At 51.4% G+C, this 21,386-nt stretch overlaps 1 protein-coding gene across 1 annotated transcript in view; it reads left to right on the top strand.

The window, feature by feature from the left end:
- Znf423 (zinc finger protein 423) overlaps positions 1-21,386 on the top strand; it is a 318,207-nt gene that overhangs the window by 191,888 nt on the left and 104,933 nt on the right. The window contains exon 5 of the mRNA XM_027939114.2: positions 6,202-6,286. Coding sequence (XP_027794915.1) covers positions 6,202-6,286 — 85 coding nt within the window. The remainder of the gene's footprint in view (positions 1-6,201; positions 6,287-21,386) is intronic.

Below are 21,386 nucleotides of genomic sequence, written 5' to 3'. Positions count from 1 at the left end.
AGCTTTTCTGGAGCACCTGTTATGTCTGGAGCCCAGGAGCCAAGGAGAACCAGCAAAGGATCCCACCCTGGGGGCTTACGGACCAAGGGAGCCACGGGCCCAGGGTGGCTTTTAGCCAGGTGTAATGGTGCACTCCTGTAATTCAAGGTTATTACTCAGGAGGCTGAGGCAGGAGGATCACAATTTGGAGGCCGACCTGTGCAACTTAGCAAGACCCTGACTCAAAATAGAAGACAAAAAGGGCTGGGGGTGCCGCTCAGTGGTAGAGCACTTGCCTTGCATGTGTGAGGCCCTAAGTTCAATCCTCAGTACCACCCCCCCCCAAAAAAAAAAAAAACAAACCCGAAAAATAAAGAAACGAGAGACTTTCAGTGAGGCAGAGGCAAGTGTAGGCCACTGATGGGCCTCCTTGGGCCTGCCTTCAGGGGCTGAGGGCCACCCAGTGGAGGACACGGAGCCTGCGCGGCCCAAGGTTGACAGACAGCCCAGGCCCAGGGATTCCCGGATTCCCATCCAGTCTGTGTGTGTTTCTAGATGGAGGAGGTGCCACGCGGTTCTCAGGAGTGTTCTCCCCTCAGGGGCTTTTGCTGGCGCCACTGGCAGGGAGGTAGGGTTTAGGGAAGAGCCACCTGTCACAGGTGCCTGCTGCAGGAGACGGGGATGTTTGCTGAGGGTGTTTGGCCTCGGGATCAGAACTGGGGCCTGGGGCTCTGGGGCTTTGAGAAGGCCCGGGAAGGAGGTCTGGAGAGGGTGAAGGGAGGGTCCCGCAGTGGGAGGACAACAGAGGCCTCGTGGCCCAGGCCCCGGTGCTACAGACAAGCCCATGGAGACGCAGCGGGCCAGAGCGACCTGTCTGTGGACACGGGCTAGGAAGAAGGCGGCCTGAGTGAGGGCAGGGCTGTGTGTCTGGCTGGGATGGGGCCTGCGGAGTGAGGCGTTCCTTACTAGGGATGGTGACACCCCAGCCTCTCGGGGCCTTTTGGCTGGGCCAGGCCTCTAAACAAGGGTGCAGTAGGATGCCCTTCACAGGTCCTGAGTGTGGGCCCTGGGGGCTGCTGCCCAGCTCTGCCCCCGTCGTCTCCGCTGGCCGGGCGTTGTGGGTGGTCTTGGGAGGGTTGGGGCCCTAGAGTCAGCTGGCCTGGCTGCTCGTCTCTCTTCTGGTGCCCTGCTGTGATCTGGCCTCTCCGGGCCTCGGTCCTCTCCTGTGAAGCCAGAGGGTAACAGTAATGGTAATTAATAGTGATGGCAATGTAGTAAAATAGAAGTAGTAATCTTGTCTCTTTCCAGAGCCGCCGTCCCCCGGGTGGCACTGGGGGCCATTCGGGCTTAACCGGCATCTGCTCTGATTGGTCAGACACCGTGACCGTTTCCCAGGCTGACCTCCGCCTTTTGGCGAGGCTGAGTGAGTCCAGGACTGGCCGGGCACGTAGGAGGCGCCACTTGATGTCTTTCTCGTTTGTGGTGACAGTCCTCACTTGCTGGGGACGAGGAGGTGCCAAGCACTTTGTATCTTGTCGATGCCTACGGCACTTATTTCTTCAAGTGAGGACACCGAGGCAGAGGATGGTGAGGTCATTTGCCTTGAACTGCAGCCGTGGAAAGGCCCAGAGGAGACTGGACTCCAGACAGGCCATGTGGGGTGCCCAGCCTGTACCCTTGACCAGCAACAGTCTCCTGAGCAACTCGGGGAGCATCCTGGCTGCAGGAGGGGTGAGGCCGGCTGGGGCAGGGTCCAGGCTGGTCATGCCTGTGCTCAGGTACAGTGTGGCTGGCTGCGACCCTGATCCCTTCTCCTGGGGGCACCTGCATCATCCCTGCCCTTTCAGCCCCGCCCCCCACCGTGCTGGGGTCCCTGCTGGCCAGAGAGCTGCTTCTGGTGCATTCAAAGCCTGGATCTATTGGAGCCTCCTCATCCCCAGTCTGCTCTGGATCTAGCGCCGAAGTACCACTTTGTGAAAGCCCCTACTATGTGTGAGGGCGGCTCTCCTGGGCACCTGCTCTTGGATTGTCTCCATAGCAACAGCCTTAGAGTCTTGCTGTGGCCTGTGCCTTGGCAAAGGGGAATCCAGGCTCAGAAGGGTGAAGCCACATAGCCAAGGATCACAGCCACATGTGGCCACGCAGGGACCGAAACCTCATTTCCTGGAGCTTGCAGACCTTCCTTTCCTGCCCTCTAACCTCCTGAAAGAGGGGCTGGGCTGAAAATCCCTTCTCTGCCAGCCCAGAGGCATAGGCAGATGGGCCATTTGCAGAAAGGAGCTAGACAAAGCGCAGGTACCTCCCCAGCCAAGGATCCTCTGGGGCTGTGCCCCCTGCCTGGGCACTCCTGGGGGCAGGGCCCCAGCTGTCTGTTCGCCCACCCCTTCCCTCCCCCGGGACTCACTCATGTCAGAGCAGACTCTGGGGGCTGTGCAGGGGCTTGGGGGCTGGCAGGCTGGGACCCTCGGGAGTGTATCCATAGCAACTAGCTCTCGGAGGACTGGGTTCCCGTGGGGCCGAGGCTGCTGTCGGCTGGAGCGTGAAGCGTTGAGGTTTCCACCTCCCCCTGTTCATGGGTAATAACAGCATCGCCCCCTCCCCCTTGAGGCCAGTGCAGGCAGACCCCGGCCCTGCCTCCGCTCAGCGGGCCCCAGGCCCTTTCTGTACTGGGTGAGGCAGCCTGAGTGCGCCTGTCCGCCGTTGGACAGCCCGGTTAATGGACCTCCAGGTTTGGAGGATGAGCTTATGTCCAGGTCACATCAGTTTTCTGTCACCTAGACCATGACTGTCCAAGGAGGTCTGTGGCTCTGGGCCAAAAATGTCAGCTGAGACAGTGGGCTCCAGAGGGAGCCTCCTGCCTTCCAGGCCCAGTTCCCCTCCTCGCCAGCCTGGGAGTCAGGACGAGCCACACACCTCTCCATCCCTGATGTGCAGCTTGCAAAGGGGCGGGAGAATTCAGTATGAGCATTTCCCGCACGTAGTAGGTGCTCAGTGCATTTCCCACACGTAGTAGGTGCTCAGTGCATCTCAGTGAAACTCAGCAGCTCTGACTGTCCCTTCCCTCCTTCCCTTTCTGAAGGCCCAGCCAGCCCCCCCCTTCTGTCCCTGCTGACCTTAGGGGTTTTTCTTTCTGCTTGGAGGCTGCTCAGGGCCAGGCAGGGGAAATAGCTCCTGGCCACAGGTCCTGGACCTCAGCTTTGGTGCTCCTAGGCTGGGCCCCAGGAAGGGGAAGACAAGGAACTTTGAATACGAAGTTCTTCCTTTCATAATGATGTCTCCTAGCAGGAGCTGGAGGGACGAGGGTTGATCTCTTGAGGTAAGGACTTGGGGTCAACCAAGTTCAGAGAGGTCAGTGCTGGTGAGCCTGTGTGTGTGAGCCAGGGTGCGTGCCTGGGTACTAGTGCACTTGGGTACTCTCATGATCTGTGTATTGGGTGGGTCTGGGCCACCCACCTGGTAGAAGCTGCTTGTGTACCTGTGGATGAGTTTGGGAGTTTGGGGTTCAGGGTTCCAGTGAAGAGCTGAAGACGGGTGTGTCTCTAGGAACGCGTTTGGATGTGTGGCCCTCTGCAACCTTGTGGGTGCATGAGGATGCCTGCAGTTCTCCAGGCACAATACACATCCCACATGCAAGTCTGGGGTGCAGGGTGCAGGCTGCTGTCAGGGGGGTTGTGGGCATGTCTGTATAGGCCATGGCTGTTCATTTTGAGCTGGGCTGAGGGTGAGCATGTGAATGCACGTATGTACGTTTGCACATCTGTAAGTTCTTGTGTGGATGGAGCTCAGCAGTTTCTCTGGCTCCTCCCTTGGGAATCCCCTGGGGACAGTTTCTGCACCAGGAATGGCCCTGTTATCTGACAGTTCTCTTTCTGCCACCAAAAGGTGACCACGTGGTGCAGGGCATTTAGTGGGAGATTCTCTTCCTGCCTGAGACCCTGGTGATTTATTTTCCAAGACCTGTGAGCCCGTTCATTCACCTGCCCCTAGGGGGACAGCTGGATGGCCCTGATCGGGACCAACCATGGCTGTAGCCTCCAGAAGCTTCTGCCCAAGCAGATCCATGGCAGGGAACATGGTCTTCCTCCAACTGTCCGGCTGGGGCCTCACACCCACCTTCGTCCTGCCCACCCCACAGGGGCTGGGCAGTCCTCATGCAGGCCTCCCTGGGCTTCCTTGGAAGGGGCACCTGCATTTTCCTTCCTTCCTTCCTTCGTCCAAGCATCAAGGCAGAGAGGGTGGGGTGCGTGTGAGCGGGAAGGAATGATCTTGATAGGGTTCATGGAGTTGAGCAGAGATAGGGGCTGGGGGGCTATGTCTCCTCCACAGACCCCTGTCCCTGCAGTCCCCTTAGGGTCTAACATCTCCTATGCCTGTCAGGAGGCTGGACTCCTCAGCTCTGTCCTGTACCACCCTCAGATGCACCTCCGTCTTCCTGCGACCTTTCCATGGCAAGTGCCTGCCTCTGGGCCCAGGCTGTGGCCTGTGCTGGGGACACGCTGAACCCCTTGTTCTCCTGAAACACTGGAGAAAGGCCCCTGTGAATGAGGATCCTGGAGCCCAAGCAGGAACTGTGCCCTGGATACCAAAGCTCCCAGAATCAGTTTTTCCATTTTCTTATCATCAATAAAAATCCTAATAACAAACAGTTAAATGATTACTAGGCACGCACCCCGATGAGGTCCTGCGCTAAGGTGGTATGGGGATCCAGGGTACGCAAGTCTCCTTTGGTTTTCTTTGTCTCTGCATATATTGTTCTGCAACTTGCTCGTGTGTTCATCAAATCCTTCTTCAGCGTCAGTCTGTGCTGGCCGAGGAATCCCAAAGGGGGACAAACACATTCCTGGTCCCCTGGGAGCTCAGGGTGCAGGGGGGGAGCAGACAGTCCATTAGCCGTGACACACAGTGTACTGGTACCCGGCTGCTTTTAGCAAAAGCTGGAGGTCTGGGTGAGAAGAGAAAGCTTCTTAAAAGAGGTGACATTTGGACTGAGTCTCAGGAATGGCATGAGCATCTACAGCAGTAGAGACAGTATAGACACAGGGCTGCAGGTACAGGGGGTGCCCATGTGGGAGCTGAGGCTGCAGAGCTCACTGGTGGCTCTTGCGGGCTCACAGTTTGGTCCTTGAGCAAGAAATTGGAAGTTCTGGTCCTTTTTCCAGAAGTAAGAGAGGCCCCATCATCCCAGGAGCCAAAGTGGTCTTCAAAAAACCTGGATATTTTGAGTCCTGATACAACTCCTCATCCTTCAGAAAACCCCATAGCCACAGTCTTTCCTCCAGATAGGCAGCACCACCTCTGTCCCCAAGAAGCAGGTTTCACAACTGAACAGGCTTGGTCATGACAGTCAGCCTCATTCTTCATGAATTTTCAAGAAGCTCTGAGGAGCTGGAGTAGCTGGGGTTGGGGGCACATGTGTATCATCCCACTGACTCAGGAGGCTGGGGCAGGAGGATCTCAAGGTTCAGACCAGCCTGGGAAATTCAGCAAGACCCTGTTTCCAAATAAAAAATAAAAATGGCCGGAGGTGTTGCTCAGTGATAGAGTGCCCCTGGGCTCAACCCCTAGGAGTGGTGGTGATGGTGTCCGGGGGTGGAAGTGTCTGATGATCTCTATTTTTCTGTCCCCACCACCAAAGACAGCTGGTAATAGTCTCCATGTGTGGAAACCCTGGAACAGTAGATCCCCTGGAACTCTGTGTGCTCCGGGCAGGTGAGAAATTCCTCAGCCAGCCTGGAGCGTCACAGCCCCCAGAAGCAGGGTCCCCTGTCAGCCACATGGTTCTTAGGGTGGGTAAAGGCATTGGAAATTTACTGGATGTGTAGAAAGTGGGTGGATTGGGGGGGGGGGTCCACCTGTATGGAGACGGATAAATGTGTAGGCAGAAGGTAGGTGAGCGGATGTACAGAGGCTGATGGATGGGTGACTGGGTCCCTGGGTGGGTGTGCAGGGAGATGAACGGGTGGGTACATGGAGTCTCCTGACCAAGCTGGGTAGCCTCTCTCAGTGCTAGAAAGGTTGACCTTGGGTTGTGGCAGTTCCCTGATGTAGCAGAGTAAGCTCCCTTGGAAGGGGCCTGTGCTCCTTCCCCAGTCTCTCGAGGCTGGATTCCAGGGGAAATGGGAAGAGACTGGCCCTTCTGGGAAGTCCTGAGCCCGTCTGTCTGGGAACTTCTGTGAATGCCCCCTCCTGACTCTGACTCCTTTCTTCTGGGTTTCCAAACAGAAAAAGACATACCAGTGCATCAAGTGCCAGATGACCTTCGAGAACGAGAGAGAGATCCAAATCCACGTTGCCAACCACATGATTGGTAAGAGAGCATTTCCTCCCAGCTGCGCGGGGGCCACCCATCAGGGCTTGAAATTTGTGGTTCCAATCATCATTTCACCTGCTTTTAGGGCAAAGGACGGAGCCACTGCTGCTGTTTCCGAGACATTTCAAATGGGAGTAAAAATGTCAAAAGTGGGAGTGTTTTCTCCACCCGAGCCTTCTTGTCGCAGCTCCGCTCACATTACAGTCAAACTTTTGACAATCTCTTCCATTTCCCAGCATAAATTTCCCTCCATTTCTGAAACGAAGTGCTTTCCAGTTGTCAAGCACTCAGGGGCAATTATGCCTCAATTTTGTATGTCATGACATTGAATAGTTTTAACCGCTCACATTTCCCCACTCGACGTGGTGAATTCCTCAGGCACGCTGTCAAAACAGACTGCTTACAAAGTTGGGCTGGTACTTTTCCTTTTTCCTCTTCCAAGGGGATGTGGACTTTGGAAAATCCAGTCTTTCTAGAAGGGGAGGTTTCAAAGGCCCACAGAGTTCTCCCGCTGGGTCTGAGGTCTTTGGGGAGCTGTGTAGTCTTGCCGACTACACGGGTGGGTGGGTGTGGGTGCCCTGGGTGTCTGGGTGTGTGAAGGACACGGGGGTTTGAAGAGCAGGGGCCAGCCCCCGGCTGAGGAGGGTCAGTGTGTTTGGCTTTAGGGCCTTTGAGAGCTTCTGGGATTCTGGAATCCAGGGTCTTTCATGGATGTGTGATCACTGGTGTTAGTCAGCTTTTCATTGCTGTGACCTAAACACCTGATGAGAACAACTTGAGGAAGAAAAGTTTATTCGGAGCTCATGGTTTCAGAGTTTCTGTCCATGGTTGAGTGACTCCATCGCTCCGGGCCTAAGGTGCGGTGGAGGGTAACTGCTCACCTCTTGGTGGCCAAGAAGGAGAGAGAGAGAGAGAGACAGACAGGGAGGGAGGGAGGGAGGGAGAGAAAACGAACTAGGAGCAGTAGCAAAATATAAAATCCCCAAGAAATGCCCCCCGTGACCCATTTCCTCTGTCCACACCCCGTCTGTCTACCGTTCTCACTCAGTAATCCATTCAAATGATTAACGTATCAAATGGATTAATCCAGTGGTTATCTTAGAGCTCTCAAAATCTGAGCATTTCACCTCTGCAAGAACACAGGAGCTTTGGGGGGACACCTTGTATCCAAACCGTAAGAGCCTCTGCCTCTGAGATTCCTGTTGTCTGAGCAGAGAGGTTTCAGTCACACTTTAAACAGTCGCTTTTCCTCTTAGGCCATCTTTTCACTACAGCCTTCACCATAGTCATCGTACCCTTCGCTGTATAGATTCCCAAACCTCTAGAACCTCACCGTCTCATCACACCTGGGTAGCCCACACCCAGATCAAGAAAGGAGACTCTTCCCAGCATCTCTTGGTCTCCTTAGGACCCTCCCTCATGAATGGCAAGCCATCACCGTCCTGGTGGCTGAGAGCATAGCTTGGTTTTCTACTCAGGGACCTGAGTATAAAAGTCATCCCCACAGCCTCTGGGGGCTGGTGTCGGGCACCTCTTGCTGTTCACACGACTGCCTCTAGTTGGCGCTCATGCCTCCTCAGTGCCGCGTCACACCATGGTGTGAACAGGCCACTGGGTTGCTCTGCTGTTTCAAGCAGTGTGCTGCTGGGAACATTCTCGTCATGCCTGTTAGTGAACGTGCATTTGCTATTTGAGTGGAAGTGTAGTGATCCATAGATCCCATCCATATCTAGTAGGCACATAGGAAGGCCGGGGGAAGGCGGGCAGGGGGAAGGCGGGCCGGGGGGAGGAGGTACTCACCTTCAGGAGACACGTTCTCCAGCGGTTGCTGCCACCAGGGGGAAGAGTGTGGCTTGCTCTCCATATGTGCTGTCACCACACCATTAAAGGAGCTATTGCAAGGGACTTCTTTAGCGAAGGCGCTTGTGGAACGAGTGTGGGTCCCTGGTCCTGGCCCAGCCACAGCACTGCCGGCTCTTGGGGTCAGGTGACAGCATCTCAGCTCATCTGAACAGCCTCTTCCTGCAGCGACGTGGAGCCGGTCCCTGACGTACTGATCCCCAGTCGTGTGTGTGTGTGTGTGTGTGTGTGTGTGTGTGGTGGGGCTCACCTGGTGGTGAGGGGAGAAGGAGAGCCCAGGAAGGCCAGGTGGGGCCCTGGGAGCCCGGCCTGACAGGGAGATTGGTGGCTTTTTAATTTCTTCTGTCTGAAAGCTCCCTGCTGGAGTGCAGAAGGAAAGCTACCCTGCCAGTCACCGGCTGCTGAGAGCCCTTTCACAGGAGTGTCAGGGAGGTGAAGATGAAGATATCTAAAAATGTTTGCTTTGGTAGCAGGTGGTAATGCGGCTCCTGTTTGTAAGCAGGAAGGGCGAGAGCCTGGCTAATTGGACCACAGTGATTTCAAAGGTGCTTCCCCCCTCCCTTCTCTCTCCCACCTTCCTTTTGTGCAGACTCTGGAAGCCCCGTGTCCTCGGGTGGAAGCGAAGGGGGCTGCTCTTAACTGAGTTGCGGGAGCTGAAGGGAGGGTTTGATGGACGAGCATTTGGGCCTTTGTGTGAGCTGAAGGCCGGGCTTCCACGGGAGGGAGTCGCATCTGGTGGCTGGACAGGGGCCCTCACCCACGCCCGCTCCATGTGCTGGCCCGCTTCCGGGCACACGGGGAAGCCGGAGGGCCTGGGAGCTGGCAGTGAGGAGAGGTTGGTCTCGGAGCCGAGATTTCAGTCCAGAATGCTGGCCCTTGTGAGTGACGCTGATGCCCGTGAGCCAGACCCCTCCTCCTGCTTGCCCTCCCTCACTGCACCACCCTGATGGCATCGTGAACGGAGGCACCTACTGCAGGCCCAGGGCTGTGGTGGCCTCTGTCAGCGACAGAGGTTGAGGGGGACAGAGGGCGGCATGGTCCCTGCCCTTAGATAAGGAAGCCAACAGCTGCTGTTTCCCAGCGCCTTGCTGCGGTGCTAGTCTCCCGTCTTATACAAGGAACCTGGGCTTATGGAGGTTAAGTGGCCTACCCAAGTTCGTAGAGCCAGCCAGCAGCAGGGGCAGGGGCCGACCTCAGCGGGGCCAGAGCCTGCAGGGCGAGAGAACCCAGGATTCCCCGGCAAAGAGGGGGGATGGACATGAGCGAGGTTGATGCTCAGTGACCTCTGAATCCAAAGAGGTCTGTCGGAAGGGCCGGGTGATGGGGGTGGAGAGTTCTTTCTGCAGCAGGGCCGTCTCCAGCAGGACTGTGGCCCAGGGAGGCTTTTCCCAGGAGGAGCACCCTGGAACCATGTGCTATTTCTAGGTGGTGAAGGTGGTCCAGGCCCTTCTTAGGAGGACTGTGGGGTGAAGGCTCAGAGGCAAGAGCAGGGCAGGTTCAGAAGTGTAGCGTCTGACTAGTGATCCGTGCGGTGGCATGGTGATCAGTGAGGGGTTAGGGGGGGTGTTTGGGGCCAGGTCACAGAGGCCTTGGCTGCCGAGTGAAGGGGTTTAGGTTTGGACTTCTTCACCCTCTAGGCCAGGGTCTGTCCTTGGAAGTCCTTGGCTGATGATGTCTTTGGCTTCTTTTGAAGAACCAGAGGAGGCGGCAGCCAGGGGTCAGCATCCCCAGAGGCACAGTTGGAACAGAGAGCCGCGCTCCCCGTGGGCAAGGCTCACACACAGCCTCACCAACAGCCACGGAGCTACAGAGGACCGCTGGGCTCATTTGTGTCCTTAGCCTGTCCCTGTGGTCTCCTGAGTGTGTCGCCTTGAGCTGTAACACTAGGGAGCCATGGAGGGTTTTGGAGCAGTGTGGCCTGGACTCAGCCAGATGCTTTAGGAAGGTCCGTCTGGCTGCAGGGGACAGATGGGAAGAGCACCCAGGCCTGCCTGATCTAATGCAGGGTTGCGGGAAGGGCAGGGGTGGGGGGCTGATGGGATGACACCTGACTGCTGCCGTGTGCCTGGGGGTTGGAAGGGGAGGCGGCCACTGGACTGTGTGGAAGGGAGGTGGACACGGAGGCCTGGTTTGTGGTTGGCTCTGCTGGGGCCATGTCTCTGTGCACAGCTTCTCCTGCTAACCCACTGGGGCCCAGAGAGGCTGCTGGGGCTGGACGGGGTAACAGTTCCCCTTAGCAGTACCGAGGGGACTTATTGGGTGGAAGTGGCACTGTTCAGCTCGGTGGCCTTCTCATAAACTCGGGGCCCTCGGGGGTCTGAGGCAGGCCTCCTCAAGGGCTGCGTCTGCTGGAGACCTCCCCTGGGGCTGGTAAACTGGCCTTTTTATGGGGGGGGGGCTGTGTAACTCTGCAGCCTGGAGACCCGGGAGCTGGGATGACTCAGGGCCGGTCTCCTTGGAAACACTTTCCCAGCACCCCTCTAGCTGCTGCTGCTGGGGAGGGAGCCGTTTGGATCTGAGAGAAAGGCAAGGGTCTTGGGAAATCTCAGCTCTGGGGTTGCCTTTGAAATCCCCCCTCCCCACAGAGAATGAGGCCCCTTCCCTGGGCCTCCCCTGGCTTTTGAGATGGCTTCAGACACCTCTCTCTGGACCCGCCCAGAGCTCTGTTCTGTGGCCTCCCGCTGGGGTGACCTGGCTCCCTCCAGCCTCCCTGCCTCCACCTAAGACTCTGGGAGGCGGCCCCCCTCTGGGCTCTGCAGGAGGCCCCTGGCTGGGGAGAGCCTAAGGAGGCTGTGGGGGACCCTGGCTCAGAGGCCGGTTGCTCCACAGGGCTGGGGAGGGGAGCAGTGCATGTCTTCCCACATGTGATGACATGTATGTTTAAGGCCGCATGTTGTCCCCGTAGGGCACTTGGGACCCCTACTCAGGGACTCTGGGAGGCAAGGCCTGCATCTGGAGATCCGTGGTGGGTGGCCTCGCCCAGGGTGTCTGCCTCCTCTGACTGGCTTTGGGGACGGCTGGCTGCCTGGCTAGGGGTCTGAGAACTTGTCCTCGACATAACAACTTTGCTGGGACCCAGGTTGGTCCCAGGGCCGTGACTCGGCCTGGGGGCCAGGGAAGGCAGGACTGGGAAACGTCGGTCCTCGGGGAATCTCCGTAGGATTTTTTGTCCTGGGACAGTGGTGGTGGACTCTGGTGGGCCGCCAGGCAGGAGCCAGGCCTGTCCCAGAGGGGCATTAGTCACTCCAGAAGGCCCTTCTTGGTCAAGCTGGTCCCTGTCCCTGGGTGCCCCTCAAAGGCTGGACTTTTCTGTCAGGGGCAATAAAAAGGGGGGGTGGGGGGAGGAAAGGGGAATTTGGAGGCTCAGCCTCTGGCCTCCTGCTTAGGCCTTAAAAATGCCCCAGTGCTGGCCTCTGGCCCACCTCCCTCCCTCCCCCAGCCTTCCCCTCATGCACCTGGAAGGAGTTGGGGGTATGTATGTGAGAGAGAGGACAGACAGACAGACAGAGATGTGTTAGAGAGAAACAGAGATGTATAGAGACAGTTGAAGATGGAGAGAGAGAGAGAGAGAGAGAGAGAGAAACAGTGAAAGAGACAGAGACACAGAGATACAGGGTGAAGAAGAGACAGGGATTGACAGACAGAGAGACAGCAGGGAGCCATTCAGCTTCCTGCATCTTTGAGAAACTTTTTCCTGGAGACAGGGTCGAGCTGCTTTGCAGACTCAGACCCTCCCTTCTCACTGCAGCTGGGACCCCGCAGAAGACCCAGCATGTGAGAGGAGGGGGTGGCTGGCCCCGGGGGAAGGTCTGGGGTGGACATCAGCGTCTCCCCCTCACACCAGGGAGATACAAACCCTCTGAAATATGGGAAGGGAAGAGCAGGAGGAAAGGGGGGCAGGGGGCTCCCGTCTTTCTCTGCCCGAACACATGCTGCTGAGCGTGCCGTGTCGGGCTTTTGATTCCGGTGACACCAGACCCAAACACCTGTCTGACCTTGGTATGTGATAAAAATGTCTCCTCCCCCTGGAGATCTGTTCAGTTCTGGAATTGTTCTGTCCGAATAGCAGGACTGTGTGGACCGCCTTTAATCCACTGCTTTCCCTCTCCCACTCCCTCTTCTTTCCCTTCCCCTCTCCCTCACCAAACTTCCAAACTGGGACAGAGTCACCCCCCGCCCCCGTCATCTTGCCAGGTGAAAGAGCTGGCCCAAAGGACTCAGTTTCCCCAATTTTGAGTCCCATCGGTGCATTTGAGGAAGCTATTGATTGAGCACTTTTGGGCCGTGGAGCAGCTACCAGTTCTAAATTTTAGGATCTCATTTTCCTGAATTCCTTTTATGTGTGTGTGTCATTTTTAAGTGGGAGCAGGGGAGCCTCTGTAATTGGGGTTTTCCCTTATAGTAACCTCGTCGCTTCATGTTCTGTCAATGTGATTAAAATCCTTCTGGGCCGTGAGGCCCCTCACGCTAGCCCAGCTGGGGGGATGCTAATTCTCAAGCTCACCGTGATGTCATGAGTCTAAGATGTGGGCGCTCGGAAGATAGGCACGTCCGTCACTCAATCTGGGCATGCTAGGAAAGCTTCCTGGAGGAAGTGGCACCTCATCGGGGTCTTAGAGCAAGCTGGGAGGGGAATTCCAGGCCGAGAAAGCAGTACAGCCAGGTCCTGCAGAAGAGAGGCCCGATGGCAGTCAGGGAGACAGGCAGGCCCTTCAGGGTTGCTACAAAGTAAGGTGGGGCCGCCAAGATGGTGAGGCAGAGAGGTGAGAGAAGGTGGGCTGCTGCTTAGGAGGGTCTTGGGATGTTGGCTGGAAAGATGCCCAAGAGCTGAAAGAGGGGGATTTGGGAATTGAGTGGGTTTGGAGGGGGGTGAGCTTGGGGTGACAGAGACAAGATGATACCATTCTGGAAGAGGAGCTGTTGGGGCACTAGTCACCATCAGTCGTGTCTGGTGAGGCTGACCATGTTCCAGGCCCTTCTTTCTACATCTGCACGTGCCAACGAGCTTAACCCTTAGGACACCCCCAGGGGAGAGGGTCTGCTATTACCCCCCTTGGGTTCGGGGGGAATTAATGTGACCACCTCAGTCTGCGTAAGTTCCAGGGTGGAGATTTGAGCACAGGCCACGGGACTCCAAACCCGCGCCCCAGAGCCCTGGACCCACGGGCTCAGCACCGCATAAGCGTGAGTCCGTTGCCTGAGCACCTGTATCTGGCCCACGGTTGGATCCCGGGGGGCGGGGAGCTCAGGAGAAAGGTCTGGGCTGGAGGAGTGGCTCCCGGGGCAGCAGGATCGACGGGGAGGGCATCCGGGAGAAGGTGGGAGAGCGAGGAGCATGTGCCACCCGCGCGGAGGCAGCACCGTGTGTCTAGGAACAGCAGCTGGGCCACGGAGAGGCCCTGGGAGGGAGGCCAGACCTGGTCACTGTGTCCTGCACCTGAGCTGGGGGAGGAGGACCCGTCAGTGTCCACCGGCCCCTCCAGGTTCCAGACTGGAAAGGGAGGGGGAGAAGTGGGAGGCGAGGGGCCTGGATGCCCCCGGAGGTTTCTGTGCTTTTCAGAGGGAGGGACCTGAGCAGGTTGCAGGCTGAGGAGGGAGAGCCGGCAGGAAGGGACAGAGGAAGGACGGGGTGAGGGGGAGAGAGCCTGGAGCCCGCCTGCAGGGCAGGGCCTGGCCCTGATGCCATCTTGCTTGGACTGGCTTCTCTTCTGGCTCCCCCTTCCCCGGGGCCTTGGTGGCCTCTGGGTTGAACTGACTTTGTTGGTGACCTCTGAGGTCATCCAGCTGCTTGGCAGCAGCTGATACACAAGCAGCTTCCCCTGTATTTTGGTCTCGGCCAAGACCTACTGGAGCAGTGGAAGAAAGACATCAGGGGGTCCTGTGGCCAGTGGTGGCCCCAGCGCTCGGTCTCCTCCGCCACGAGCACCCAGGACACACCGGAGCCTCACACTAGGCTTTGGACACCAGCCAGGTCTCCCTTCCCCGTGAGTCCCTGGGGCCCAGTGGGGAGAAGGAGTGCTGTGTCCCCGCTGGCTGGCTGCTCTCAAGGCCCAGGGTGATCCCTGCTCATCGACCTCGGGAAATGGAAACGGGGAGACGGGAAGTAAGTCCCCAAAGACACGGGGCAGGATGGGAGCCCGAGTGGCACTAAGAATCCGTGGGACGATTGAAACACGGAATCCTTCAGGAAGTCACCAGTCTGAGTTTCTCCTGTAGATTCTTATTAAGCACCAACAGTTTGCCCAGTCTGATGTAGGTGTCAATATTAAGAAGAAAGAGAGACACGCAGGATGAGCTCTACGGGGAAACCCGGTGGTTCAGAGCTCAGGCCTGAAGTCACAGGCTGCTGGCTCCTGGCTGTGCCACTTCATGACTCAGTATTTGAATACTTCAGCTCCTCACCTTTAAAGCATCCTCCTCCTAATACTACAGAGCAGTAGGTAAGACTCTTTTCAGGTGGCAAAATCCAACTCACACTGGCTAAAGCGTACAAGAATTTACCGTCAGTTCATGTAACAGAAAAATATGGGCAGACATTGGGTAGCACGCTTCAGGCATGGCTGGATCCAGCGGCTCCAACGAAGTCATCATCCTCTCTTTCGCACTGCCTGATACGTGGAAGTTCTCAGAAAGTGGTAGAGACCAATATTATATTAGTGGCACTCTTTCCTGTGGCAAGGACTAATGAAAGTTAATAGTATGCATAATGGTGATGGTAATGGGGTCCCTAGGAGTGCTGAGCCGAAGTCCCAGATGCCATCTTTCTGTGGCTTTGAGGATGCCACGGAGGGCTTCCTGAAGGAGGGAGACTGGCCCTCTCCCGTCAAGCACCCAGAGGGGCCGGGCCTGCAGGAGAGACCCAGGAGTAGCTCCAATCAAATGGGTTTTTATTTATTCCCTGATTCATTCCATTTTTTTTTTCTTTCTTGAGCACCGGGCCCTCGGTATGTGGGACACTGAACATGGATATCACAGCCAGCAATACAGTCCTTATGGTCCCGAGCGTAGGGCTGAGAGAGGTGCAGACAGGATGCAACAAGAAGACAGATGAGAAAATCCTGATTATGTCAAATAGTGAAGGTGGCGGGAAGAAAATAAGGCGGCTCCATGTGTGGGAGCAGGGTGGAATCTGATGGCCAGCGCCGTCCCTCTGGAAGATGACTTTCAGGCTGAGGACAGAGTCTGACCTGATGGCAGTGCAGATTTAGGTCCAGAGCAGGTCTGACCAAGACCTGGCACTAGAGCTGCCCTTTGCATTCCCTTCCCTGTAAGGGAGGGTGAGACCAGATGGTGGTGCCAAGGCCCAGGGGCTGGCATGGGGTTAACTGGGTGATGCCTGGGCCATCTTGGACTCCCCGGGCACCCCTTTGCCTGTCCCCTGGATCCTGTCTCCAAGTCCTTCTCTTGCTTCTCCCTGTCTCTGCACCAGACCCCTCCTGTCCCATCCTTCTCTCCTAAGTTTCCAGATTAGCCAGTGAGACTACAGGATGGCCAGTTAAATTTGAATTTCAAATAAGCCACCCGTTTTTGAGTATAAGTACAGCCAGCCTTCCGTATCGGCCCGTTCTGCATGGATGAAACCCACCACGGGTTGAAAATATTCGGAGAAATATTTGTGTCTGTAATGAACAAGTAGACACATTTTTTTTTCTTGTCATTGATCCCAAACAATACTGTAGAGCAACTATTTACATAGCATTGATGTGGCATAAGGTATGATTAGTAGAGGTGTGTTAAAATAGAAGTCCGTGGGTTCTGTGCAAACACTAGGCCATTTTTTTATAAGGGACGTTAGCATCTGCACATTTGGGTATCCACAGGGGTCTTGGAACCAATCCCCTGTGGATTCTGAAGGAACAGCTACACTTCTACAATATTATAAGGGACCCACTGGAAAATTATTTCTTGTTAGATGAAGTTTAAATTTCAGTGGCCATCCTGTGTGTACCTGCCCTGCTGTGCCCTCCCCACTGTCTCAGACCAGTTACCTTGGGAAGAGAAATGTGTCTCTTCCCCCTTCTTTCAAAGTGCTTTGTGGTCTCTTATTCACTCCTTTAAGATTTTTTAGCTTAAAACAGAGGATATGAAAAATTGTTCTATATGTGTAATAAGAATTGTGACGCATTCCGCTGTCATGTATTTAAAAAATAAAACCAATTTAAAAAAAAAAAAAAAGATGTTTAGCTTAAGGAAACTAAACTGTGCGTGCCCGCGCATGTGGCTGCGAATGGACCCCAGGGCCCCGCACGTGCATGGCAGGTCCTCCACCACAGAGCTACATCCCCAGCCCGAAAATGAACTTTTTATTTTGAATTAATTGTGGATTCACATGCAGATTCACAGCAGTCCTCTCTATACTTTACCCAGTTTCCCCCAACGGTGACATTTTGCAGAACTTAGAGCACAGTGTCACAACCAGGATATTGACATTGATTCCGTCAAGCGGCAGAATGTTTTCATCGCCACAGGAATCCCTCCCACGGCCCTGCTCTAGCCCCGGCCACTTCCCACCTGCCACCCACCCCTTCCTTACCCAGAGGAAACCCCTGATCTCTTCTCCATTTCTACAGTGTCATCATTTCCAGAATGTTACGTGAATGGGATTGTATATAAGTTTCCATTATCTTTGGGATAAATACCCAGGAATGCATTGCTGGGACTGTCACATTTTCAAGTTTGTTTGATTTTTTTTTTTTTTTTTAAGAAGCCAATACACTGTTTTCCAGAGTTCCGTCCTGTGTCCAGGGGCCTAGGAGAGATCAAGTTTCTCCACATCCTTGCCAGAATTTGTTTTGACCCTGTTTTTAGTTTTAGCCAGTCTGATAGGTGTGCGGTGATATCTCATTGTAGCTTTAATTTGCATTTCCCTGGTGACTAATGATGCTGAAACATCTTTTCATGGGCTTATTTACCATCTGTGCATCCTCCTTGATGAAAGGGTTCTTCATATCTTTTGTCCTTTTTTCTAATTGGATTGTTTACTTTTTTTACTGCTGAGTTTTGAGGGTTCTTCATATATTTTAGATACTGGTCTGTTGTCAGATTCGTGATTTCCAAATATTTTCCTGGTCTCTAACTTGTCATTTCATCTTAACAGGGAGCTTCTGCGGAGTGTCATTAATTTTAAATTTTTAATTGTTATGAAGTCCAGTTTATCAGTTGTTCCTTTTAAGGGTTCTACCTTTGGTGCCGAATTTTAAAACTCTTTGCTAAACCCTACGTCCCAAAGGATTTTTCTCCTATATTTTTTTCCTGAAAGTTTTATAGTTTTTATATTTCCTATTTTCATCCGTGATGCATTTTGAGTAAATTTTTATTTAAGTTGAGGGGTTGAGGGGGTTTTCTTGCCTACAAATCTCCAGTACTGGGTTGTCTGTTGAAAAGGCTCTGGGTTCTCCCCTGGATTGTTTTTGTATCTTTGTCAAGTACCATTTTCTCATTTTTTTTTTTGGTGGGTCTGTTTTTAGGCCCTATTGATCAATGTGTCCATTCCTCTGTCAATATGACAGTCTTGATTACCATAGTTCTAGAATAAATCACGGAATTGAGTAGCCTGATTCCTATTTTATTCTTTTTTCAAAATTGTTTTAGCCATCTCACTTCCTTTACCTTTCTATATAAATTTTAGAATAATATCTAATCCTACATAAGTTGTTGCTGTAATTTTGTTATGAACCGTGTCTATCAATTTGGGGGAGAACTGACGTCTTTACTCTGTAGAGCCTTCCAATTCATTCACTTGGTATCTCTCTCCATTTATTTAGATCTTTGATTTCTTTTATCATTATTTTTTTGGTTTTCAGCATACAGACACTCTAAATATTTCATTGCATTTTTGTAGCAATTTAAATGGGATTAATTTTTTAAATTAATTTTTTATTTATATATGATGAATGGGATTAAATTTTTAATTTTGGTGTTCATATGTTTAGTGCTACTATATAGAACCATGTTTTTAAATTTTTTTTTTCATAGCAGTAGATGGACAGAATGCCTTTATTTTATTCGTTTATTTTTTATGCGTTGCTGAGGATCAAACCCAATGCCTCACGCATGCTAGGCAAGCGCTCTGCCACTGAGCTACAGCCCCAGCCCTAGAAGCATGTTTTTAAAAATTATTTTTATATATATCTTTTTGATTTTTGATGGACCTTTATTTTATTCATTTATTTATATGGGGTGTTGAGAATCGAACCCAGGGCCTCAGACATGCTAGACAAGTGCTCTACCACTGAGCCATAACCCCAGTCTCACGGTTGGTTTTTGAACGTGTATTTTTGTATCCTTAGACTTTGTTCAACTTCCTTAGCTGTATTGGTTTGTGTGTGTGCGTAGATTCTGTGGGATTTTCTTCAAGACAATAATGTGATCTGTAAATAGGGACAGTCTTATAGATTCCTTTCCTATCTGTATGTTCTTCATTTCTTTTTCTTGCCTTATTGCTCTGGCTAGACCTTCTAGCAGTGTGTTGAACAAGAGGAGTGAAAGTGGAAATCTGTGTCTTGTTTCTGATCTTAGGGAGAAAGCATTTAGTCTTTTACGATTAATATCGACTATAGGTCTTTTGTAGATAATCTTTATCAAATTGAGGGACTTCCCCTCTATTCCTACTTTTTTGTCATAAAAAGGTGTTGGGTTTGATCAGTTTCTGTTTTTTTCCTTACTGTACCTATTGTTGCAGTCATATCATTTTTCCTCGTGATTCTGTTTATGTGATGAATTACATTGATTGATTTTTCAATAACCTTAGCATACACTATACTTGGTCATGGTACATAATTCTTTTTATATGTTGTTAATTATTTACATATTCTATTTGCTAATATTTTGTGAAGGATTTTGTGTCCACATTTATGACAGATATTGGTTTGCAGTTTTCTTCTGTCTTGGCAGTACTGGTTTTATCAAATGAATTGGGAAGTGCTCCTTGCCCTTCTAGGGTCTGAAAGAAATTGTGTACAGTCGGTGTCAATTCTTCTTTCAACCTTCAGTAGAATTATCTAGGGACACAACCTGGGTCTGGGAATTTCCTTTTAGAAAATTTTAAATTATGGACAATTCAGTTTCCTTACTGGTGATAGGGCATCAGATTATTTCATATTGTGTAAGTTTTGTAGTTTCTTTTCCAAGGAATTAGTTTCATCCAATTTGTCAAATTTATGTATGTAGTGTTCATAATGTATTCCCTTATGATCCTTTTGCTGGCTACAGGGTCAATCATGATAGTCTCAATTTTGCTCCTAATATTGGTACTTCTCTCTCTTTTCAGTTTTGTTAGAGACTTGTCAATTTTATTGATTCTTTCAAATAACCAACTGTTTAATTGATTGTCATTTTTATTTCCTATTTTCAATTTCATGATTTTTAATCTGATCTTTATTATTTCTTCCCTTCTTCTTGCTTTGCATTTATTTTGTGCATATTTGTCTAAATCTTTGAGATGGAAGCTTGTTGATTTAAGACATTTCTAAGCATCAAGTACTATAAATTTCCCTCTTAGCACTGATTAGCTGTGTCCTATATTTTTTGAGGGGGAGGGTACCAGGGATTAAACTTAGGGGCACACAGCCCTATTTTGTATTTTATTTAGAGAGAGGGTCTCACTGAGTTGCTTAGCACCTTGCTATTGCTGAGGCTGTCTTTGAACTCGTGATCCTCCTGCCTCAGCCTCCCAAGCTGCTGGGATTACAGGTGTGCACCACTGCATCCGCCCCCCTCCCCCATAAATTTTAATGTTATGGTTGTATTTATTCCACTCAATGTATGTAAATTTTTTGAGCTTCTTTTTCTCTTTATTTATTTATTTTTTCATTCGTTTATTTATTTATTTAATTTTTTTGTAGTTGTAGATGGGCAGAATGCCTTTATTTTTATGTGGTGCTAAGGATTGAACCCAGTGCCTCACACATGCTAGGCAAGTGCTCTGCCACTGAGCTACAGCCCCAGCCCTTCTTTTTTGGCTTGTTATTATTTTGAAGTATGATATTTGTTTTTCAAGTGTTTGGAGGTTTTCTCATTATCTTTCTATTATTAATTTCTGCTTTGATTCCACTGTGATTGGAAAAACTACTATGTATGACTTTAGTCTTTTTTGTTTTATGACCTATGCCATGGCCTGTCTTAGTATACATTCTCTGAGCACTTGGAAAAAATGTGTATTTCTACTTTTGTTGGGTGGAGTATTCTACAACTGTCTATTAGGTCCTATTAGTCAATGGTATTATTGAATTCTTCTGTATCTTTGCTGATTTTCTGCCATGTTCTAGCATTCACTGAGAGAGAAGTTCTGACGCATTCTACTGTCATTATGGATATATAAATTTCTCCTCTTAGTTCTATTGTCTTTGCCGTTATGTTGTTTGGTGTCTACCATTTAAGTTTTTTGTATTACTGGGGATTGAACACAGGAAAACTCTACCATTAAGCTACATCTCCAGGTTTTTTTTTTACATTTTATTTTCAGAAGGGTCTCACTAAGTTGTCCCAACTAGCCCTTAAATTGCAATCTCCTACCTCAGGTTCTGAGTAGCTGGGATTTTAGGCTCCTATTTTGAGATTTTCTTGGTAGATTAATTCCTTTATCATCATATAATGTTCTATCTGTCTCTGCTCATTACTGTTTTGTTCCGATGCCTACTTTATCCAATTAATGTAATCCTTCTACTCTCCTTTGACTAATATGTATAAGATATTTGCTTGTTCATCCTTTGGCTTTCCATTTGCTGGTGTTATGTTTTAAGTGAGCTTCTTTGACAGCCAATGGGTTTGTCACTCCCCCCGACCAGTCTGCCAGTCTCTATCTTTGAATTAGTGTAATTAGGCCATTTACTTGTAATACAACTAATAATGTGTTACTTCTGAAGTCTGCCATTTTTAATTGTTATCTGCTGGTTCTGTTTTTCATTTGTTTTCTTTTTTCCTGTCTTCCTGGGAGTTGCTGAACATGTTTAAGAATTTCATTTTGGGGATGTGGCTTGGTAGCAGAACGCTTGCCTAGTGTGTGTGAGACCCGCGTTTGAACCACAGCATTGAAAAAAAAATTCACTTGGCTTATCTGTAGTGTTTTTATTTATTTTTCTTTTACAGGTTTTTAAATAGTTATTGTAGGTACTACATTCTATACACATAACTTATCAGCATCTAGGGCCAGTGCCATTACTTTACAGGTATAGTACAGAAACCTTCATCTTCATCTGTTTATATTATAAAAAATCTTAATTATTAGTCTCCATATATA

Source organism: Marmota flaviventris, chromosome 18, assembly GCF_047511675.1.
Source record: "Marmota flaviventris isolate mMarFla1 chromosome 18, mMarFla1.hap1, whole genome shotgun sequence".
In the NCBI taxonomy this organism is placed as follows: domain Eukaryota; kingdom Metazoa; phylum Chordata; class Mammalia; order Rodentia; family Sciuridae; genus Marmota; species Marmota flaviventris.
This window is presented reverse-complemented; position numbering and strand designations above follow the sequence as displayed.